The sequence below is a fragment of the Cervus elaphus genome, chromosome 2 (genome assembly GCF_910594005.1).
Source record: "Cervus elaphus chromosome 2, mCerEla1.1, whole genome shotgun sequence".
NCBI lineage: Eukaryota > Metazoa > Chordata > Mammalia > Artiodactyla > Cervidae > Cervus > Cervus elaphus.
In genome coordinates, this window is record NC_057816.1 from 6,067,330 (window position 1) to 6,091,457 (window position 24,128).

General features: G+C 52.0%; 1 protein-coding gene across 10 annotated transcripts in view; it reads left to right on the forward strand.

Annotated features, from left to right (window-relative positions):
- PC (pyruvate carboxylase) overlaps positions 1-24,128 on the forward strand; it is a 101,658-nt gene that overhangs the window by 56,290 nt on the left and 21,240 nt on the right. Inside the window, exon 1 of one of the 10 annotated variants that reach the window (XM_043925543.1) lies at positions 12,773-12,792. The exons of 5 other annotated variants lie outside the window; for them this stretch is intronic. Coding sequence is in view for 1 of the 5 variants with exons in the window: in XM_043925508.1 (XP_043781443.1) it covers positions 16,057-16,086 (30 nt within the window). In the remaining 4 variants the exon portion in view is untranslated. Of the gene's footprint in view, positions 1-12,772; positions 12,793-15,969; positions 16,087-16,962; positions 16,982-18,487; positions 18,512-21,933; positions 21,953-24,128 lie in introns of those variants that run through there. 4 more of the 10 variants (XM_043925508.1, XM_043925579.1, XM_043925561.1 and 1 more) reach the window with 4 other exon arrangements.

Below are 24,128 nucleotides of genomic sequence, written 5' to 3' on the forward strand. Positions count from 1 at the left end.
CTCTATGTGCCGCGCTGCGGGCACCTCTGCCTTCCTCTTCTCGCAGCTCCTGTGCCTTTCCGGCCTGTTTGCGCCTTGTTTGGGGTGGGGGCTCATCCACAGTAACTCCTTAAGAAGCATTGCCTGGAGGTCAGTCGTAGCAGCCCTGTTCTTTCTTTTTATTTCACCTTCACACATAATTGATGGTTCAGCTGGATGGCGAGTTTCAGGCTGGAAATCATTTTCCCTTTGCAGTTTTGAAGGATGCTTTGTACCTTTCTAGCTTCCCAAACTGCTGTTGAGAAATCCAAAACCTTGCTGATTTCGGGTTCTTTGTGCCCCCTTACCCCCACTTTCTGAAAGCTTACAGTGACTGAAATGTCACGCCATGCGTGGTGTGGGTGTGCACGCGTCCATCTTGTTGGCTCAATGCATACTTCTGTGTGGGAACATGACCTCCTGTCCTGGGGGTGTCTTGAATTATTTCTCCCCCTGTGTTTTCCCTGTCCTCTCTTTCTGAGACTGTTAATTTTTGGATCTGTTGAATGGCCTCACATTTTTTCCCTTTCTTGCCTAACTTTCCATTTCTTTGTCTTTTGGTTTCAGTTTCTAGGAGATTTCCTTAACCTAATCTTCCAACCCTTCTATTGATTTTTTTTGTCTTTCCCATCACATTTTTAATTTGCAAGAGCTTTTCTTGCTCTCTGAGTCTTTAAAAATATGTGCAAGCATCCTGTTGTCTCACCTGTGTAATCTCTTGCTTCTTTGAGGACATTCGTGCCATGTTTAAGTTTTTCCTCCTTGCACTAACTGTTTCCTCCAAACTGCTTTTTTCCGCTGCTCTTCTTTGGCCTCTGTCTTTAAAGGAGTCTGTTCTCAGCTGCCCAGGGATCTTCGGTTACCTGCTTGCAATTAGAATCAGGGGCTAAAAACTGCCTGGGAGTCCAGCTTCCCGCTTGCACAGTGGTGATGAGGCATGCTGTTTGTTGGGGAACCTCAGTGTCAGTATCCTGATGTCTTCCCTCTTGGGCCAGGTCAGGTATTGGAGGAGGGGACGGGCTGGCTGCTTGCGCTCTAGGGGCTGAGTGGGTGAGGGGACAGGAGGAATAGGCTCACTTAACCTTCCCCTCCTGTTTCTGACAGAGTACCCCGGCCCTCAGCTGTGCCTCGCACCCCCAGTGCAGACCCCGAGCTACGCCCTCTCCAGAGAGCAGACCTCTGTTCTTCGGGGGAGGGTGGTCTCCAGCAGCATGAGGTGGGGGAGTGGATCTAGGGACTAACTGCTTCTCAGAAGCTCTCACTAGCTTCCATTGTATGTATCAGCCTGTTCATCCCAGGACCTGGCTCACAGTTCCCTAGCCTTTCTTGGATTCCATGGTGGACACTGGTAGATGATCAGCCTTCCACTGCCAGGTAGGGCCATGATGTTCCTGTGGTCTCCCCTCCTGGTCTCTGTCCTTGGGGATTGACAGCTTAAAAAACAAAAACCTCTTGGGACTTCCCTGGTTGCCCAGTGGTTAAGACTGTGCCTCCTGATGCAGGGTGAGTGGGTTTGATCCCTGGTTGGGGAGCCAAGATCCAACATACCTCACAGCCATTAAACCAAAATGAAACAGAAGCAGTATTGTAACAAAGTCAGTGAAGACTTGGAAAAACAAATGGTCCAATAAAAAAAAAAAAAAATCTAAAAACAAAAATCTCTTACTCAGTCCATCCTAAAGGACATCAGCCCTGAATATTCATTGGAAGGACTGATGCTGAAGCTGAGATGCCAATACTTTGGCCACCTGATGAGAAGAACAAAGTCATTGGAAAAGACCCTGATGCTGGGAAAGATTGAGGGCAAAAGGAGAAGAGGAAGGCAGAGGATGAGATGGACATGAATTTGAGCACACTCCGGGAGATAGTGAAGGACGGGGAAGCCTGGTGGGTTACAGTCCATGGGGTCGCAAAGAGTCAGAAACGACTTAGCAACTGAACAACAACAAAGTTTGGTGGGATTTTGGGCAGGAATGAAAAAAAATTACCCAGACAGGAACAGGCTTTGCGCAGAGAAAAGGGCATCCAGGTGGGGAGCATCTCGGAGGAGGGAGTGCTCTGAGGAAGACGGGAGCGTGCTTGGACCACTTGGGAACGAGGAGGAGGCAGTTTGGCTGGTGTTAGGACCCGGGAGTCTGAGGAATGATGGGAAATGAGGCTTGACAGGCAGGTGGGACTAACGATGGGAGGCAAGATTCTTACCTGTAGGCAATAAAGGTCATAGCGGGTTTTTTTTTTTTTAAAAAAAGAGAGTGAAAGGAACCCTGTATTTGGGGTGTTCTCCCTGATATACAGCGTGAGCTGCTAGCTAAAGCCAGCCAGTGGCGATGGTTGGCCATGGTTAGGGGGCTTTTACAGTAGTTCAGGTAGTAAGAAGGGTGTCATCAGGGGTGGGTTAGTGGAAATGAAAGGAAGGAGGATGTGAGTGACTTCAGAGGAAGAACTGATGGGCCTTCTTGACTAGATGTGGGAAAGGGTAGGGCAAAAATAACCCCCAAACTGAAGCCCTAGTTCTCTGGGGACAGAGGACAAGAGGTATTGGCTTTTGGAGAGTGTGTGTCATCTGGGATGGGGGAGGGACAGGGTAAGTTCTGTTACAGAATAGACATTTGACATGTATATCCAACAGCTATTGTTTTAAATCCTCACATTTCAACCTGCAAATGCCTCTGTTGCTTAAGAAAGAGAGAAAGGGGGGGATGGGGTGGGGAGAGAAAAGATATCAAGGTTATATGAATAGGGAAATCAGTTCCCTAAAAAGCAAGGACTAATTTTCAGATTGTTAAAGGAGATTACCAAAGGAATCTTTATCGTGATGTTCTCACAGGTTCATTAGTGTTGCAGAATGGTTTCTGAACTGCCTTGAGTGTAGGGAGAGTTTCTGATTCATTTCTTCCTTAGCTCATCCTCATATTTTGACCGAATTAAGCACTCTATACAAGAGACTTTTACAAAAGACACAGAGGCCTCTTTTTATATATATATGTTGGAGTATAGTTGATTTGGACTTCCCAGGAGACTCAGTGGTAAAGAATCAGCCTGCCAAGCAGGAGATGCAGGTTCAGTCCCTGGGTTGGGAAGATCCCCTGGAGAAGGAAATGGCAACCCACTCCAGTATTCTTGCCTGGGAAATCTTGTGCAGGCGCCTGGACAGAGGAGCCTGGGGGCTGCAGTTCATGGGGTCACAAAGAGCTGGACATACCTTGGCTACTAAACAGCAGCATAGTTGATTTACAGTGTTGTGTTAGATTCAGGTGTACGGGAAAGTGATTCAATTATACATGTCCGTTATCCATTCCTTTTTAGATTCTTTTCCCTTATATTGCAGAATATTGAGTAGCATTTCCTGTATTATACAGTAGGTCCTTGTTGATTATCTAATTTATATATAATAGTGTGTCCTATGTTAATACCAAATTCCTGATTCTTTTCCCTTATATTGCAGAATATTGAGTAGCATTTCCTGTATTATACAGTAGGTCCTTGTTGATTATCTAATTTATATATAATAGTGTGTCCTATGTTAATCCCAAATTCCTGATTTATCCCTTCCCACGGCCTTTCCCTTTTGGTAACCGTAAGTTTGTTTTCTAAGTCTGCGAGTCTGTTTCTGTTTTATATATAGATCATTTGTATCATTTTTTCCAGATTCCACATGTAACCAATATCATAGGATATTTGTCTTTCTCTGTCTGACTTACTTCACTCAATATGACAATCTTTAGGTCCTCCCATGCTGCTGCAGATGGCATTGTTTCATTGTTTTTATGGCTGAGTAATATTCCATTGTATATCTGTACCACATCACTTTCATCTGTTCCTTGGTAGATGGACATGTAGGCTGTTTCCATGTCCTGGCTATTGAAAATAGTGCTGCAGGGAACATTGGGGTGCATGTATCTTTTGAATCACGGTTTTCTCCGGATGGATACCCAGGAGTGGGATTACTGAATCATATGGCAGCTCCACCTTTAGTTTACTGAGGAACCTCCATGGTGTTTCGCATACTGGCTCTACCAGTGTACATTCCCACAGGGTAAGAGGGTTTCCTTTTCTCCAGACCCTCCCTAGCTGTTGCTTATTAGGCTTTCTGATGATGGCCCTCTTGGCCAGTGTTAGGTGGTATCTCGCTGTAGTTTTGATTTGCATTTCTCTGTTAATTAGCATGATGGACAGGGAAGCCTGGTGTTGCTGCAGTCCATGGGGTCTCAAAGAGTCGGATACGACTGAGTGACTGAACTGAACTGATAATTAGCGATGTTGAGCATCTTTTCATGTGCTTTTTGGTCACCTGTGTATCTTATTTGAAGAAATATTTAGATCTTCTGGCTTCCGTGTGGCTCAGATGGTAAAGAATCTGCCTTCAATGTGGGAGACCAGGGTTTGATCCCAGGGTTGGGGGATCCCCTGGAGGAGGGCATGGTGAGCGACTGCAATATTCTTACCTGGAGAATCCCCATGGACAGAAGAGGGTGGCAGCCTACCGTCCATGGGGTCGCAGAGTCAGACACTTCTGAGCGACTAAGCACAGCACACAGCCAATTTTATGATTGGTTTTTTTTGATATTGTGCTGCATGAACTGTTTGTGTATTTTGGAGATTAATCCTTTATTGGTAGCTTCGTTTGCAAATATTTTCTCTCATCCTGTGGGCTGTCTTTTTAGTTTGGTTATGGTTTCCTTTGCTATGCAAAAGCTTTTAAGTTTAACTAGATCCCATTTGTTTGTTGTTATTGTCATTATTCTAGGAGGTGGATCTGAAAAAATATTGTTGTGATTTATGTCAAAGAGTGTTCTGCGTATGTTTTCCTCTAAGAGTTTTACAGTATCTGATCTTATATTTGGGTCTTTAATACATCTTGAGTTTTTTTGTGTGTGTACGGTACTGGAGAATGTTCTACTTTATTCTTTGACAGATAATTGTCCAGTTTTCCCAGCACCACTTATTGAAAAGACTTCCTTTTCTCCATTGTATACTTTTGTCTCCTTTGTTGTGGATTAATTGACCATAGGTTGTGGTGGTTGTTCAGTTGCTAAGTCGTGTCTGACACTTTGCAACCCCGCGGACTATAGCACGCCAGGCTCCTCTGTCCTCCACTGTCTCCCAGAGTTTGCTCAAATTCATGTCCATTGAGTCAATGAGGCCATCTAACCATCTCATTCACTGCTGCCGTCTTCTCCTCTTGCCTTCAATCTTTCCTGGCATCAGGGTCTTTTCCAATGAGTCGGCTCTTTGCATCAGGTGGCCAAAGTATTGGAGCCTCAGCTTCAGCATCAGTCCTTCCAATGAATATTCAGTTGGTTTCAACTCTTCTCTAAATATTTGATAGAATTCACCTGTGAAACCATTTGGTCCTGGACTTCTGTTTGTTGGAAGTTTAAAAATCACAGTTTCAGTTACAGTACTTGTGACTGGTCTGTTCATATTTTATATTTCTTCTTGCTTCAGACTTGGAAGGTTATACTTTTCTAAGAATTTGTCCATTTCTTCTAGGTTGTCCATTTTGTTGGCATACAGTTGCTTGCAGTATTCTCTTATGATCCTCTGTATTCTGTGGTGTCACCTGTAACTTCTTTTTCATTTCTAATTTTATTGGTTTGAGCCCTCCCCCATTTTTATGGCTAAAGGCTTATCAATTTTGCTTATCTTTTCAAAGAACTAGCTTTTCGTTTTCTATTGTTACCTTTTCTATTATTTTTTCGTCTCTATTCCATTTATTTTTACTCCGATCTTTATAATTTCTTTCCTTCTACTAACTTTGAGCTTTGTTTGTTCTTTCTCTGTTTTAGGTGTAAGTTAGACTGCTTATCTGAGGTTTTTCTTGTTTGCTGAAGTAAGACTGTATTGCTGTCAACTTCCCACAGAAGCCTCTTTATTTGGGTTCTGTAGCCAAAAGGGAAAGTGAAGAAGGGTACCACTCACCCAGGCCACGCATAATGCCTTTCTTTAGGTCACTGTGGGATGCTCAGCCCGTCTGGGTGTTCTTTCAGCTGTGGGTCCCAGGGAGGTGAGGAAAGGGCTCTAGTTGTAGCATTTGCCAATTTCTATCCTGTACAGACGCCCACTGGCGTCAGTTTCACATTGCCAGCTTGCTGTCTCTGAGCACAGCGTTGGAAACGGGCAGCATCAGGGAGCTAGTAGGGGCCAGTAGCACCTGGTGTGGTTGGATCATGACAGGTCCTCGCCCCGAGGATGTGCCTGAGTGGGATGACCCCATTTCTTAGGTGGTCCAGCTTGCTTTGACTGAGGAGGCTTTGAGGGTCTGGTTGCGCTTCAAAGCGTCATCTTCACAAGCATGGTGCTTCTTACATAGCCCTGGCCTGACCCGGCTGCCTCTGGTTCCCTTTCGCGGCCCCGACCCCGCCTACCTCTGCCCATCAGAAGCAGGGCTGGTCCCCACTTCAGCCTCTGTACTGCTGATACTGAAAACTGACATTTATAATAAAGGCCAGTTTATGTGCCAGACACTCTTCTGAGCACGCTACACACATTAACTCGTTTGATCTTTGTATGCAGCCTGTGCACGTGACTGTCATTAATGCTGATTTTACCGATGAAGAAATCAAGGCCTGGAGGTTAGGCAGCCTGCCCAGAGCTAGGTGGGCTTGGTGGAGCCCCGATTGGAACCCAGCCCGTTGGACCCCTGAGGTCTTCCCGCTGTGTCTCCCTGCCCTGTTAGGTCACATCTGGGAATTCTCTTCACGTGTTTTTTTCTCAGATCCAGTCAGGGCCTCAGCACTGCTGGTGCACTGGGGTTGCCAGATAAAATACAGGCTAGCTAGTTAAGTTCAAATTTCAGATAAACCAGTAACTTAGTACTTAGTACAGTAACTTAGTACTGTAAGTATGAGCCGTATATTGCATGGGATATACTTGTACATTTTTCTAAGAATGCAGTTTAGTTGAAATTCAAATTCTCACTGAACAGTTTGCATTTTAATTGGCTGAATCTGGAGGCCCTTAGCTCAGCAACTTTATCTTGGTTGAGAAGAGAGTCAGGTGCCCAGGAGGAGATTGAAGTAATCAGTCTTACCACTCACATTTCTCTGCCCAGGTTGTGCTAAGGACTACCAGTCTCTGACTCATGGTACGCTTTATTTAAACTAGTATTATTATTTTTTAGTCTTTTGGCAATACACACGGGATCCTGGTTACCCAACGAGGGATTGAACCCATGCCCCCAGCAGTGGAAGTGTGGGGTCTTTACCACTGGACCACCAGGGAGGTCTGTCATGGGACATCTTAAACTGAAATATCATACTCGTGCGTCAGGCGTGTCCAACGCTGTGTGACCCCAGGAACCATAGCCCACCAAGCTCCTCTGTCTATTGGATTTCCCAGGCATGAATACTGGAGTGGGTTGCCATTCCCTTCTCCAGGGGATGTTCCCGACCCAGGGATTGAACCTGTGTCTCCTGCATTGGCAGGCAGATTCTTTACCACTGCACCACCAGGGAAGCCCAAAGTAAAATATACTTAATATCTAAATTCCAAATATATCTAACTTTCGCTTATCTTCTTTAAAGAAAGAATATTAACACAACCTGTTATAGGAACACGCCAAGATACAGCTAAATCATAAGAGAAACTTAAGAAATCTCATGGTGTGTGTGTGCTCAGATGCTCAGTTGTGTCCGCCTCTGTGGACATCTCTTAAGCTTCCTGCATTAGCAGGCAGATTCTTTACCTCTAATGTCACCTGGGAAGCCCAAGAAATCTCATAAATCAGTCTAATGTTTTGCTATTCGAGAAGACTCACTTGACCTAAATCAACTCATTCAGAAAAAAATTTTAAACCTCCTCAGAGGGAAATGCCATTGCTTTTTCTAATCTGTCTCTCTTGCTGACCTGACCAGCCAGAATTTTTCTTAAAGCTTAGTCTCATCCTCCCTCTTAGCCGTGGCTAACCAGGAATTTGGGTGTGAACAAGGAGCACACTTCAGGTCTGACTACAGGTCCAGCGTCCTTGGGCTGCTCCTTCCCTGGCTGTGCCTCTCAGAATGTGATGTCTCAGCCTCTCAGCCTAGAGAGCCGGGACACAGAAGCCACTGGTCATTTCAGCCCTTGGCGGGGTCAGTGCCTTGGGTGGTCCCCTGGGTCCCAACCAGCCACACCCTCCTGGCTGCCCACGGCCGGCACCCGGGTGTTCTACACTGAGACTCAGAGCAGGGGGCTCTCTTCATCCAGTTCAAGGCCCGTCTTTCACCTGAGCTGAACTCCTGGGGGTGCTCCGCCCTTTAACTCCTAGCAGCCCACCCTCCTGTTTCCATATAGCATTGGCTCTATTTCCTGAGCTCCTCCTCTGCAAGGTATGGCTCGCTTTTACTCCCGCCCCCACGGCCCACTTTCCCCACCCCTCTCCTTCCTGCATGGTCATGTAACCATTTTAAAATACACTTTCAGTTTTAACATTATTAAAATGAAGTAAATTTTGACCCTTGAGAACACCAGGTGTGTACATGATAACAATTCCCAGTACAACTTCTGTTTCTCTGAGTTACTTTTTACCTCATTCCTTCTTCCCCAGACCTTCTCCTATTCTTTCAGAGATATCAGGTAATCCAGCCTTTTGGTCTGTGTGTGTAGAGCCCCCATCCCCCTCGGAGCCCCACGTCTGGAAGCTTCCTGGCCTGTGCTGTTGTCTGGGGCAGCCGTTCTCATGGCCGCCAGGGCCTCCGTCATCCCCTGAGGATCCCCAGCTTCCTTCTCTGCTGGCCCCCGGGCCTCTCGTCTTGGTTTCTTTACTCCCTTGTTTCATCAGCACACATCCCTCGGGAGCTTCCTGGACAGATGCACGTGGGTGGGAAAATTTCCTTGGCCATGTCCTGTCTGAACATACCTTTATTTTGCCCCCACGCTTGGTTGACAGCCTGACTGGGTAGAGAATTCTAGGTTGGAGAGTGTGTCAACTTCAAAAAGATGCATAATGTGAGAGTTGCGAGTTAAGTTTTCTATGGAGCAAAATGAGGACTGCAGCCCTGGAGACAGCACCTCAGATAGCCTTGAGACTGCCATGAAGAGTTGGGGGAAAAGCATGATTTTGGTGAAGGGGGATTACATGCAATGAAGCACATACTTTTCCAGAAGGTTTCTACTGTCTCATAAAGCTTTGCTAGTCATGAGAAACGGTCGTCACCATGAAGGATTTTAGCCCTTTTCCAGATGTGGGGAGATACAAGAATTGGGCTCATAAAATCAGCTCCTGAAAATATCTAACCATCTGAAGACCTGTCCTGCCAGTTCTTCCCGGAGCACAGAATGCCTTATTCCTGCTCTCTACCCTGGACAGGACGTGTTGAAGGTCACCAGCTGTAGCAGCACATGATTTAGTCCTTGTAGAGGTAGTTGACAAATACCCGTGGCAAGTGCCAATTTGTAGTTGATAAGAGTTTCCCTCAGAAGTGGCTCAGCATCACCGTGACCTCCTTCTTGTCTTCAGGCATCTAGTGGGCTGAATGATGGCCCCTAGAGATGTCCAGGTCCTCATCCATGGCACCGGTAAGTGTCACATTATCAGGGAGAAGGGTCTTTGCAGAAATGACGAAGTGAAGGATCCTGACATGGGGAGGTGACCCTGGCTTATCCGGGGACCCTAAATGTCGTCTCAGTTGTCCTCAGAAGAGAGGTGCGGTTCTAGGAAACACACTGCAGTTCTAGAAGTGATGGCAGAGGCAGAGACAGGGGTGATGCTGCCACAGGCAGAGGTGCCCCGGAAGCTGCAGGAGGTGAGGAAAGACTGCCCTGCAGCCTCCGGAGAGGGTGTGTCTGCCTGCGCCTCCATCTGGGCCCAGTGGAGCAGATGCAGAACTTCCGGCCTCCAGAACTGAACATCTTGGTTATTTTAAGCCACCGAGAAGGAATACAGGAAGCTAACAGGATGCCCCGATCTCACTTCCAGGCAGGACTTTTCACATCGGCTGAGGCTCAGAGGGTCTGCACCACCCTGAGGGTGTGTTCCTCAGCTCCAGGAGGCGCTTGCTGGGTGACTCTGCCCTGCACCCCCTGCGCGGGGCTCCCTGAGAGTGGGCTCCCTAGACTCAGTCTCTCATTTTCTCACCTTTCCTCCTATTTGCCGTATGTCAGTCTTTTTGTAATGCTTTCTGGGTGATGTCCTCGACTGTCTCCTGATTCTTCTATTTATTATGTTTAAAAATGTCTACGATGCTATTTTTAATCCGTTAGAGCTCTTTCTCGTTGCCTTTTTAAAATAGCTGCCGCCTCTTAATGCAATAGCTTCTCTTACTTCTCTGAGATTAATTATAGTTGTTTTTTTCCCCCCTCTAAGTATCTGCTCTCTCTATTACTTTCTCCTCAGAGTTCTGTGTTTTTATTCCCAATTTGTTTTGGAAGGGTTTTCGGCTATGTCCTCAGATATCTGATGACTTGGGCTGTCCCTTCATGCTAAAGCCGACTGGAAAGTCTGGACATGGTGGGGCTTTTGGACCAGTGGTCCTGACCCCGAGAGAAGGCTGCAGGCCACCCTTTCTTTGGGCACTCACTACTGTCAGTAGCCACGGGATGTCCATCCTGGGCTGGCAGGTTCCTGGAGAGAAGCCCTCAGAGTGCTCCCTGGCCATCCACTTGAGAACCGCTTTGTAGAGTGAGGACTCTGTGGGGTACCCTTCTGGGTTGCATGCCACGGGGGTGCCTTTCCAGGGACCCAGTCTCTCTTCTTCTGGAAGGCGCTGGTGCCTGGTGGGTCAGGAATGGGGCTCTGGATGCCTGTGACCGGTCGACCCAGCTCTGAACTTCCTAGAAGCACGCCCTGGGCATGTGACTCCATCTGTCCTGCCTGAGTCCCGGTGTCCACAACTCTAGAACTGGGAATGCAGGTGGACAGTCGCAGGGGTCGTTGCTAGGATTCAGGGAGTGACTGTACCAGACTCAGCAGGGCTGAGGCTGTTTGCTGTCCCTGTGGCTCTGTTGGCATGTGGTGGGGAAGGGGGTTCGGCCCCGCCACCCCTTAGACTCTAACTGCACATGAAAGCGAAAGTCACTCAGTCGTGTGGCTCCGTGGGCTACACAGTCCGTGGAATTCTCCAGGCCAGAATACTGGAGTGGGCAGGCTTTCCCTTCTCCAGGGAATTCCCAACCCAGGGAATGAATCCAAGTCTCCTGCATTACAGGTGGCTTCTTTACCAGCTGAGCCATCAGGGAAGCTCAAGAATACTGGAGTGGGTAGCCTATCCCTTCTCCAGGGGATCTTCCCGACCCAGGAATTGAACCAGGGTCTCCTGCATTGCAGGCGGGTTCTTTACCAACTGAGCTACCAGGGAAGCCCTTGGACCCAGGGAAACCTGAGTCTCCCAGGAGTCTGCAACTCAAATCCGCTGGTGCTGTGACTGCCTCTGCATGCTCCCCACCCCCTCGCTCATTGTCACTTGCCCCACATGCTGTGCATGGTCCAGTTTCACGGCCTGTCTTATCTGCTGCCCTGGGCTTTCCCATTCTTTATCCTTGAGGGTTTGTGCTCTTTAAAGAAAGTTCCTTTTGGGACTTCCCTAGCGGTCCAGTGGTTAGGACTGAAGGCCACCAGTGAGCTCACTGCTGCAGACTCCCGTGTCTGTTTTTCCTACTCCTTATCAGAGCTCTGCTGCCTTAGACCCTGAACATTCCTCGGAACCCCGGCTCTCACAACACCCCCATGGCTTTGACTGGTCCTGGTTAAGCGGGTGTTTCTGCCCGCCCTGTCCATCCATCCTGCTCTCCTCTCCCAGTAGGACGGGGCCCCCAGACCTCCTTCTCCTGCTCAGGACATGGCAGACTCACGCCCAACAGCCTGTTTGGCTTCCCCAGCTAAAGAGCTCGTGGTTAATTCCAGCTCATCAGGGTCAAAATGGAACTTGCTGGCCTCTGCCTACATCTGCTTCTATGTTCCTTAACTTGGCGTTGCCCCTGTTCACCCTTCCCCTTAACCAGGAGCCGAGAGCCACCCTCACCTGTGGCCTCTTCACTGTTGTCTAACAGGTCTAGAGGTGACACCCCCAGTGTGTCTCTTGTCTTCATTTTCTCTTGCCTGTGTTAGAATGACTTCCCTGGTGGCTTGGACGGCAAAGAATCTGCCTGTGATGAGGGAGACCCAGGTTCGATCCCTGGTTTGGGAAGATCCCCTGGAGAAGGAAATGGCAACCCACTCCAGTATTCTTGCCTGGAAAATTCCATGGACAGACGAGCCTGGTGGGCTACAGTCCATGGGATTGCAAGGAGTCCAACTTGACTTAGCAACTAACTCACGTGTTAGAATACCTTCCTTGTTCCTCCTCCACCTCTCGACTTTCCTCCTCAAATTCGGGTTCCTCAGGACAGCCAGAGTGGTCCCTCTAAAGTGCAGATCCCTCTTCCCGGCCTGGTTTCCTGGGTCATGCTCCCTGACCTTGAGGGTGAGTCTGCGCCCCTTGCTACACGTGCAGACTGGTGGCCTGGCGTCCGAGTGTCTGCCCTCCTTCTCCTCCTGGGCAGCTCACTGCCTGCCTCTGGCCTCAGTGGACGTTTGCCAGGCTGTTTGCTCCTTTGCCTTTGCCCCTGATGTCCCCATGCCTGCCCTGCCCCCCTCCTTATCCTTTGGTTTATCCCTTGGGTGTCTTCTTCAGGAGGTCTTCCTGCCGACGCTGCCCACTCTCCACGCAGCCGCATGTTGGCACCAGCACTCTTCAGCGCAGACTCGTTTTTGCTGCCACCCGCTCGGCCTTCCCTGGCCCAGAGGGGGTGCTGCTCACAGTCCTAATAGCTCCACGCTCTGAAGGCCCCTGCTGTGACCTGCTTGAGGCTGAGCAGGTGAGAGAAGGGTGAGGGTTGTTTTTTTTTGGCTGTGTGCCTCTCAGCTTGTGGGATCTTAGTTCCCTGACAGGGATGGAACCCATGCCCGCTGTGGTGGAAGTGCAGAGTCCTCACCGCTGGACCTCTGGGGAAGTCCAAGGGGGCATTTTTAATGCAGCATGCTTCCCGGTCCCTGGTTTTAGGGTCTGTGCAGGTTCCAGTCTTTTGTGGGCAACATGGGTCTGTTTGTCCCTGGGCTGCCTTAGCAAAGTACCAAATCTGGGATGGCTTCCGCCAACAGAGATGTATGGTCTCAGTTTGGAGACCGGAAGTCCAAAGTCAAGGTGTCTGCAGCGCCACGCTCCCTCTGACAGTTCTAGGGGAGGATCTTTCCTTATCTCTTCCAGCTCCTGGTGTTTCTAGCAGCCCTTGGCAGCGTTCTCTCCAGGCACATGCCTGTCTTCTCCCTGTGTCTCCATGTCCTCTCCCCTCTGCCTCTGTCTCTCTCTGTTCACTGTGCACATTTCCTCTTTCCATAAGGACACCAAGCAGATTGGGTGAGGCCCACCCTAATGACCTCATTGTTACTGATCACATTTCCAACGACAGTCACATTCTGAAGTCCTGGGGTTGGCACTTTGACATATTTTTGGGGGAACAAAAATTCACCCCGAATGCTGGTGTCCACTTTCCTCCACCTTGAAACTGGGGTGGCCTGGGTGAGCGAGGGGGGACAAGGTCCTCTGACTCTCCAGCTGGGGCGAGTGTGCCGTGGAGGTGTCAGGAGCTTTCTGGACTACCCGTATGCCTGCTGTGTTTTGGTGTCTGTCTCCCTGCAGAGCCTTGTCCAGCCGTGTTTAGAATCGAGGCTCTCGGGCCTGTCACCCCACTCGGCCCTGAAACACTGTCCTGGTTCCCACCATCAGTCTGGGAGGTACTTTGTTTGCTGACCTTGTCCCTTTGACCTCCCTTGTCAACACTTTGGGCTCTTATCTCTGTGTCAGGGACAGCCGTGTGTCCCAGTGGCTTACGTGTGCTGCTCCCAGGAGAGGCCATGCCTTATTTATCTTTGTCTAGGCGCTCACATTACTCTGCAAGCTCATGTGGCCTGGAGTACTCATTCATTCATTCATTCACTCGTTCATTTCCCAGACATCTCATTTTGGTGTCGGGCACCGGGCAGGGTGCTAGGGAGACAGTGAGGGGCAAAACAGAGAATCCCGTCCTGGAAGTCCTCACAGCATCTGGTGAGACAGTCAGTGAATTGTTACAGCATCAAGTTCACAGACACAACCTCGCCGAGAACCCACGCGAGTCAGAGGACAGTAGATTGTGGCAGGGACGGTGACAGAGCTTTGCTCAAGACGAATGGCCGCCTGAGGGGGGGTATCTGAGCAGTCTGGGGAGCTGGGGGTGTCCAGGAAGGCCTTCCTGTGTGGTCTTGAAGGATGTGGAGAAATTCGGGCGCCTGCCGTCCTGTGAGCCAGCCGGCGTCCAGGTGTGTGTGCAGGTCAGCAGTAGCGCTCCGTTTGCACCAGGGGGCAGTGTTCTCCCTGCAAGTCTGCACGTGTGCGTGCTGAGTCTTCAGTCCTGTCTGACTCTGTGTGACCCCATGGACTGTAGCCCACCAGGCTTCTCTGTTCTTGGGAGTCTCCAGGCAAGAATACTGGAGTGGGTTGACGTGCCCTCCTCTGAGGGATCTTCCTGACCCCGGGACTGAACCCGTGTCTCTCAGGTCTCCTGCATTGGCAGGTGGGTTCTTTACCACTAGCACCACCTGATCTCACTGCCCACAAATGAGGCTGGGACGGGGCAGTCGCTGCTGTGCCCACAGCCCTCTCCTCGGCCGCCTGCCTGCCGGGATCCTCCCAGCCTCTTTCCCTGAACCTCCCCCGCTTGCCTGTCCACAGGTCCCCTCGGCCCAGACAGGGCCCGCGGTTTCAGTTGCCACTGTACCGCCCTCTCCCCTCTGCCTGCGCCTGACTCGAAGATTGACCGGGGCAATAGAGAGACACAGTGGCGGGGGCAGCTTGGAACTGCCTCTCGCGGTGGGCGCCGGGCTGTGCTGCCCCAGGCCCTGTGAGTTTCCGCCCCACATCTCCTTCCACCTTTGGTACCCCCACACCCCTTTCTTCTTCATCTGTCACCGTCACTGTTTCTCGTATCCTTCCTTCAACTGCCCCTACTCCAAAATCGCAGCCTCGGTCTGTCCTCTCGTGGGTGCTTTGATATCAGCTGCTGCAGCCTGCAGCTCAGGCGGTCTTCCCCCTTCATCTGTCCCACTGGCCGCCAGCCCGGGGCCTCCATCGGACACGGTTAGGACAGCACGGAGCTGCTTGGAAGGAAGGCTTCCCGAGAGCCAGCCCCATCCATCAGCGGCTCGCTTCTGCCACAGCGTGGAGCCCTCTGCCAAGAATGTTCTCTTTCCGGTTCTGACCTGCTTTTGCTGGCAGCCAGCCTCCAGGGGCCTCTGGGGGCTGGGGACAGGGCCCAGTGGGGCTGCCGGTGTAGGGGGCAGGGGGTAGGAAGTCACTGTGTGGGAAGGCGCCTCCTTAGTTAATTTGGAGATTCTGGGATCTGTTTCTGACCTGCTGTCCCCTCTGCCCCCTCCCTACCCCCCGTCTGGTGGCTCCAGCCCCCGTCTGAGGTGGATATGCCGAAGGACTTGGGGCCTGGGGGTAGGCAGTGCAGGCTGTGGGCTTCCAAAGCTGACACACCAGCTAGTCACTCCTGAGGCAGGACTGTGGCTTCCCTTTCCTCTGTGTCTCCCACCCACAGTTGCCCACGGCGTCTGCAGGAGATGCTGTGTGAAGAACAGGGATATTTAGGGCGGAAGTAATACAACCCCTCCAAGGCACATTCCCGGGCCTGCCGCTCGGCCGCAGCAGTCATTCAGGTGGCTGCCGACGCTGACCCCAGCACGGCCGCCCTGGCTCAGAGCACGGCCGCCCTGGCCCCGCGGCTGTACTGTCTGGACCACCATCTGGGTGGCGGTGGCTCAGCAGGGGAGTTTTGTGCTGCTCTGGTCGCAAGAGGCAGCCTGGGAGACGTAGTTTAGGTCACGACGTAGTGGGACTTCTGGAGACATCTTGATGATTTATTGGACAAATTGAAACTGCCCTAGCTCATCGGGGACACACAGTTGCCAGCGCCGTTAGCCTGCTGTCTGGTGGGAAGTGCCGAGACCACTGGGATTCCTGCCCAAGTGGAGGCAGTGACACGTTTTCATCAGGAGTGGGGTTTTGGCTTTTGGTTTTCAAGCGCCTGCAGGCTGTGCTTCTGATGAAAGCCACGACTTCCTCCCTTAGTGAGGTGAGGACCCCCTCTGCCCTGAGGTCCCCAGTGTTTTTGGCACCAGGGACTGGTTTCATGGAAGACAGTTTTTCCATGGACGGGGGTGTCGGGTGTTGGTTTCAGGATGATTCAAGTGCATGACATTTATCACGCACCTTATTTCTATTATTATTAAGTCTGCTTTACCTCAGATCATCAGGCATCAGATCCCGGAGGTTGGGGACCCCTGCCCTAAAGAGTCAGCACTCTTGCTCTGGCGAGAGGTGTACAGATTGGGGTCAGAACTGGCCTTGCTGGGTGACCTTGAGTGTGACTTGACCCCACGATGTCTGGCTCCTTCTGTTAAAGCTGTGAGGACGACCTGAGTGAGTACGTGCAGATCCCAGGGCCTGGGGAAGAGGAGAGACCCTTCCAGGTGTGCTGGTCCCCGCGCTGCCCAGCACAGAGGTGGAGCTTGGCCAGGGTTGGAGGTGGTAGAAGCCGCAGGGGCAGGTCAGCGCAGGGCAGGTCAGCAGGCTGGCCCACGAGGTCGAGACCTCCCCCTCCTCGTGCCGCAGGTTGTTGTTGGCACACTCCTGACCGGACCGTCGGATCGATTGTCGCCGTTGTTCGTTCTGGAAGGAGAATGCTGAACTGATCCACCCAGTGCCCGGGAGGGACTGAGCTGGAAGGGAAGTCGAGACTGTCTCAGGAGTCACGCTGAGAGGCAGCAGGGGAGAGACAGGTGCTCCCAGCTCCCCGCTCACTCTCGCTGGCAAGGCGTTGTTTACGCGTCCCAAGTGAGAGTCAAAGCCGCCTCACTCCCTGACTCTAACACACAACCCAGGGCCAAGGAAAGGGATCTGTCAGCTGGCATTTGCAAAAATAGCAAACGGGCCTCCCTGGCCTATTGGCTCTCTGGAGTGGCAGCCAGGTAAGGGATCTTGGGGCTGTGGCCATGGCCTTGTCTTGCACTCTTCCATCTCTGAGATCAGAAAGGGAGATTTTTCACTCACATGTATCCCCAGCACTGACCGAGGCCGCATGGTATCCCTGAGGCAGGTGACCTGAGGCTGTCTGGCCCCTGGCCACCTCTGAGAGTCCTCTCCCCCCGGGAGACCCAGCCCGTGAGGGAGTCCCATCTGCAGCAGCCGCCCTGTGGCTCCTCTGGGGAGGGTCTGCCAGTGCGCTGGAACACAAGGCCTTCCCGAGGCGTCAGTATTGGTTAACGGGGGCCTCTGAGTTTTTAAGGACAATTCTCTACTAAACTGTCAACGACCTTGAGGACTTCTGGGTTCCCATCCCGCAACCAAAACCCCAGAGCAAGGTGCCGTGTGGCCCCGTGGTGGGTGCCTGGCCTGCCCACACCGCCCTCCTGTGACGGGGGCCGTTACCGGGTCCCTGCCCTGCAGTGAGGGGCCGAGGATGCGCTAGGAACGGTGCTCGAGGGGAGGCCGGTGCGCTGAGAGAGTGGCGCTGTGAGGAGAGGCTGGTACCAGGTCATCCAGGATGCCAGAGCCCGATCTCAGGCTGGGGGCCCCTCTGAACAGCAGAGGCAGCACCACCCCCCAGGGAGAACTGGGGGAAGGGAGTCTGGGGCGCTGAGGCCTTCCCCACCATTCACCCCGCAGGTGTGCTTCCACGTGGGTCTCGCCAGGTGTCGGGTCTCAGCAGGTGCCTGGCTGCCTGCCTCGCCACCCTGAGCTCTGCCCACCTGGCTCCTCCCATCAGCCCAGCCCACACCCCCAGACTCAGCACACCCCGAGTGAACCATCACATGCTTGACCCACGAGGGCCCTGCTTCCCGGAAGGGAGGCCTCGGGCGGCCCAGCCCGTCCTGAGGTTTTCTCCCAGTTGAAGCTGGTTCAGGACGGTCCTTCGGAGGCACCGGGCAGCTGGACCTCAGGTCTGGCGAGGGGGATTTGACATGGGAGAGGGCCGGGTGCTGGGTTGACCAAGTTCTGAGATGTCCTGGGAACGCAGCAGTGCTTTTAGTCACCTTTGTGTCCTCAAGACCCAGGCCTGGCTTTGCTGGTGGCAGGTGGGGTCGCGTGTGGCTGAGCCAGGAACCGAGCTGCGGGGCTGCATCCAGGCTGTGAGGGCCGTGTGACCCATGCCCTCAGTCATCCATGAGAACCCCGTCCGGCCAGCCGCCCAGACCCGCTCCGCCTGCAGGCTGACCCTCGCCGCTGCCTCGGGACGCCTCCTCAGTCTGTCCAGGTCCCTGGGGATAGAGGAGCTGGGCTCCGGGCTGCAAAGCTCCTGCTGCCCGCATGACCCAGCCTCCCTGCCTCCCCTGCTCTCCCAGGCCTCCGACACCCCTGCTCCGGGCGCCCCTTCCCCCAGTTTCAGCCTTGGCAGCCGCCGCGGCCTCCAGCAGCCTGGGGTGGGAGAACTTTGTGTCCTGGGCCTGTGACCTCCTCAGGCAGAGCAGAAGCTGCACCGGGTGCCTGGCTGGTGAGGGGTGAGTGCCCCGGGCCCCCTTGTCGGCTGGCGGTCTTCCGTCTGCTGTCCACATGCGCTCGTGCCTGCCCTTGTCCAGCAAGACCCCCGGGGCCGGCGCCACCTTGCTGGTCTGGATGGGAATGAGCACCCTGCGAGGTGGGCAACAGAGCGGGGGTTCCTTCACGCACCCCAGGCTCGTCTGGGAGGGAAGACCAGTGGGGAGATGGTGATGGCAGCCCCTGTTCAGTGACCCCAGGACGACCTGCCCAGGTTGGGGGTGGTGGTCGCCCGCTTTCACAGAGGATGAAGTGGGGTGCCTGGGTCTCCCAGGGTCAGGCGGTGCGGGGGCAGGCCCAGCGCGCTGACCCTGGGTTCATGTTGGGCCGCCGGCGGCGGACGTGGCTGCCCTCTGCCCACTCTCAACCACCGCTCTGACTTCAGCGAATGATCATGACCTTTCCCCTTCTGCAAACATCTGCCTGCTTGCCCCAGGTCTCAAGTCCAGGCCTGTGCTCGCTTCCCTCTGCCTGGGACACAGGGCTCCAGGGCATTCAGAGCCCGCACCTCCAGTGTCCAGAACCCAGGTTCTTGATTTGTAAAGCAGGACGCCAAGGAAATCCTTGCTGTCTAGAGCACGTGTGAGGGTCAAATGCAAAAAAGTATGAGAATCTTGGGCTGGATAATTCAGACTTCCTCGTTTCCTGACTGAGCTGGGGAGGCTCTTGGTCCTCCCTCCCCACCCCCACCTTGTGAGCAGAGCCTCCAGGGATTTCTCTTTATTGGAAAAGGGATCGGGGAGTGTGTGTGGTGGGGGTGGGGACAGATATAACCTATTAACCCACAAGATGCGTAAGTGCCTGAGGGGTCCGCAGGGATAAACCCATCCATGTGGGAGAAAAGGGCAGGCCTCCCTGCCCAGGATGACACGTCCCTGGGGGTGGAGAGTCTCCATGCCAGTGGAACCCGCTGTGAGGCTGCTGACCTGCAGACAGGGAGGAAGACCTGTAGCAGGCTGCCCTGGCCAACAGGTGAGGAAGATGCAGTGGGGGATGAGCCTTCTGGGAGGCCAGCCCCCCTAGAAGGGGCTGTTTCACAGGATGGAAGTCAAGGCCAGTCACCGCACTGAGAAGGACCCTTCAGGAACTCCTCTTGGCTCTTCTCTGCAAAGGTCTTCCTGTTCCCTCTGTATATTTCTTCATTTTCTTTTCTGATTATAAATAATAATCCCCGCTGGAGAAAATGGAGAACGTATCAGTGCAGTTCAGTTGTTAAGTCATGTCCAACTCTTTGCAACCCCATGAACTACAGCACGCCAGGCTTCCCTGTCCTTCACTATCTCCTGGAGTTTGCTCAAACTCATGTCCATTGAATCAGTGATACCATCCAACCATCTCATCCTCTGTCGTCCCCTTCTCCTCCTGCTTTCAGTCTTTCCCAGCATCAGGGTCTTTTCCAGTGAGTCGGCTCTTTGCATCAGGTGGCCAAAGTATTGGAGCTTCAGCTTCAGCATCAGTCCTTGCAATGAATATTCAGAGTTAATTTCCTTTAGGATTGACTGGTTTGATCTCCTTACAGTTCAAGGGACTCTCAAGAGTCTTCTCCAACACCACAGTTCAAAAGCATTGATTCTTCAGTGCTTAGCCTTCTTTATGGTCCGACTCTTGCATCTGTACATGACTACTGGAAAAACCATATTATAGAGCATGTAGAGAAAACAGAAGGAACAAGGAAAAAAGCAACACCTTGCCAATTCTAGAACACAGGAGTAAGTGAATGCTGAGTTCCTGCTAGTTATTTTTCTTGCTCTAAGTAAAACTTAATGAGATCATATTATTTATCTTTCTTAAAAAGCATCATATTATATCACAAGCATTTCCCATGTCATCAAAACTCTGCTGCGATTTTTCATGGTTATATAATGTCCGTTTGTATTGACGTCCTAATACTGGCTTTTTTAAGTGACGTCTAGTCCTTTGCTATTGTAAATAATGCTAATCTGAACATCTTTCTGCGTCCATCTTGTTCCCATTTTAGAATATTTTGGGGTTGGATTCCTACATTGATGATTGCCTGACCAAGGGGCATAAGTGTTTTAAAGACTCTTGAGAGGTTTTGTGAACTGCTTTCAGAGAACTGCCCTGATCTCGAGAACTCACCTGTGGGCCTGCTTCCCAGAGGGCTTGTTTTTGTTCAGCTGCTAAGTTGTGTCCGACTCTTTGCTACCCCATGGACGGCAGCACACCAGACTCCTCTATCCTCCACTACCTCCCAGAGTTTGCTTAGATTCGTGTCCTTTGAGTCAGTGATGCTAATCTCATCCTCTGTCGTCCCCTTCTCTTCCTGCCTTCAATCTTTCCCAGCATCAGGGTCTTTTCCAGTGAGTCAGCTGTTCGAATCAGGTGGCCAAAGTATTGGAGCTTCAACTTCAGCATCAGTCCTTCCAATGAACATTCAGGTTGATTTCCTTTAGGACTGACTGGTTTGATCTCCTTGCAGTTCAAGGGACTCCAAGAGTCTTCTCCAACACCACAGTTTGAAAGTATTGATTCTTCGGCGCTCAGCCTTCTTTATGGCCCAACTCTCACGTCCGTACATGACTACTGGAAAAACCATAGCTTTGACTATACTGACCTTTGTCGGGAAAGTCACGTCTCTGTTTTTAATACACTGTCTAGGTTTGTCATAGCTTTCCTTCCAAGAAGCAGGCATCTTTTAATTTCATGGCTGCAGTCACCGTCCACGGTGATTTCTTGAAGCCCAAGAAAATAAGCCCCAGAGGCCTTAGCAGCACTAAATCTGATTGTTCACAACTCTCTTGCTAATTTCATAGGCACAAGCAACACCCCCCTGTTCTTTGAACGTGGTGATTTCTGGTGAGGTGGGACTGTTAACAGTTCGTTAGGCACTTGTATCTACTGTTCTGCACCACACTTGTCCTGGTGAACACCGTGCCTTTCTTCACTTGACCCTCGTGGCCATTTGGGCTCTTTCTAGTCTGCCTCGTCCCACAGATCCCGCCTGCAGCCTTGAGCAGCGCAGGCGTCTGGTGCCCGGGATAGGAGCAAGATCCATCCCCACACTTGCTCCCCCGGGTGTGCGCCATTGACCGCCAGGGCCTGCCTGCTCCAGGCTGCTCTGCCGGGAAAGCGCTTCCCTCCAGCTGGGTGGGCGGCTGAAGCCGGAAGCCAGTGCAGCGGGTGCTGCGGGTAGACCTGTGAGGGGGAGATGACGAGCGCGTCGGAAGCTCAGTGGTTTTCAGGAAGTTGTGGAAGTCACATGTCCGAGGCCCAGCTGGTGCTTGGCATTGACTGTGAGCAGTCAAGGAGCAGTCAGGAGCCCCAGGACTCCTCCGAGATCTCCTCCTCTGGTGTCAGCTGGACGTGGCTTGTTTCCCTCGGGCCCACAGACAGGTTGCAGAGGCGGCCCTCGAGTCCTCAGCCATGGCTGTTACTCTCCTGGGGTGCGTGCCCTGCAGGTCAGATCTGGACATGGCTGCTGCTTCCCCCGTTCAGGTTCCTGCCCAGTAATTCGCAAAAAAAAAAATTACCTGTTTTCTTGCCTGTGAGGCACTAACCGTGATCTGAAAGGACCTATTTCTGTCTGTTTTTTCCCCTTCCTTTTCTCCTTCCCTGGGTCGGCCTCCTATGAGAGCGGAGACGTTCCTGCCCTGCCCTGGTGCTATGCCCGGCGCGGCTGATGCCTTCTCTCCTGGTCGACAGGCTTCCCTCTTTTTCTCTTTCTTCTATTTATCTCCTTATTTCTTCTCTCCTCTTTTTTTTCTGCTGCTGCTACGTTGCTTCAGTCGTGTCCGACTCTGTGTGGCCCCATAGATGGCAGCCCACCAGGCTCCCCCATCCCTAGGATTCTCCAGGCAAGAACACTGGAGTGGGTTGCCATTTCCTTTTCCAATGCATGAAAGTAAAAAGTGAAAGTGAAGTCTCTCAGTCGTGTCTCTTAGTGACCTGATGGACTGCAGCCTACCAGGCTCCTCCGTCCATGGGATTTTCCAGGCAAGAGGACTGGAGTGGGGTGCCATTGCCTTCTCCTCTTTTCTTTCTACTTGGTCTTTATTTCCCCTTTTCAGTCTTGTTGGTCACAATATGACACTGTGAGGTTTTAGCAGTATCTTATTTATTGAATATATTTTTATGTTCCTTGGTGGTGATTTAGTCGCTCGGTTGTGTCCGACTCTTTTGCGACCCCGTGGACTGTAGCCCTCCAGGCTCCTCTGTCCATGGTGTTCTCCTGGCAAGAGTACTGAAGTGGGTTGCCATTTCCTTCTCCAGAGGTCTTCCCAACCCAGAGATCAGACCCGCATCTCTTGTGTCTCCTGCATTGCATCACAGGTGGATTCTTTACCACCTGAGCTACCAGGGTTGCCCATGGTGTTCCTTACTTAAAATGAGTGAGTCAGGCATTTAAACTTTGTGAAGAAATGGACGACGCGCTTAGCTGGGTGGAGGCGCGGGAGCAGGGTAAAGTTCCGAAGGGCCGTCTGGGCTCTGCTGTAACAGCTGAGTGACTCTGACCAGGTCTGCTAAAGCTTTTCGGGGCCTTGGTTTTCTTTATTTGTGAAATGAGGGGGATGGTCGGTCTCCGAGGATGTTCTGCATTCTGGGGGGGAAATTGCCCTTTGTTGGCTTTTTAAAATTTTTTCATTCTGAAACAATGTGTGTGACCTAATTTGCTCTCGTAACTGTTTTTACGCGTGTAGTTGGGCCAGTGGCGTTACATCCACTCACATCGTTGTGCAACAGTCACCTCCGGCCATTTCCAGAACTTCTAAATCTCACAGAATGGAAACTCTGTCCCTTTATTTTTTTAATGAATGAATGAATGAATTTATGGCTGCGCTTGGCCTTCTTCGCTGCGCGTGGGCCTTCTTCAGTTGAGGGGAGCGGGGGGCTCTGCGTTGTGGTGCGGGCTTCTCACTGCGGCGTCCTCTTGTTGCCAAGCACGGGCTCTAGCACGCGTGGACTTCAGGAGCGGCAGCTCCCGGGCTCCAGAGCGCGGGCTCAGCGGGTGTGGCGCTTGGGCTTAGCTGTCCTGCGGCACTGACACTGTCCCCTTTGAGCACTAACTCCCCCGCCGCCCGCCCCTGGCCCCCACCCTCCCGCTGTCTGCCTCTGTGAATGTGGTGACTCTGGGAACCTCATCTAAGTGGAATCACGCAGTATTTGTCTTTTTGTGACTGGCCAGTTTCACTGGCCTCAGCTGGCTTTCATGACTAATTTACTGAGTAGGCCTTGTAGAAAGGACGGTTCCTGCAGTTTGAAGAAATCTGCATTTTATCTGAGCAGGGGCTGTGCTTCCGGAGGGCACATTGTTGCAGGTCTGCTCCTGCGGAGCCCCACTGTCACCCCCCCTGCCCAGCCAGACAGAACCCCGAGGGAGGGCCGCAGGGGTCAGTGTGGGGCCGGAAGGTTCTAAAGCCTGGGGCAGCCTGGACTGACACTGACCTTACACACCGCAGTCACGCGGGGCCGCTTGCTGGCCTCTGAAATTGTTGTAAAAGCTTGAAGAGCGCTGCTTTAGAATTCAGAGTGTCAGAGTATTAGGGTGAGCTTGGGATGCCAGCTGGGGATGACTTTCTTCCCTTCGCCACAGCCAGTCAGCCTGCAGGGAATGCTGGGCCT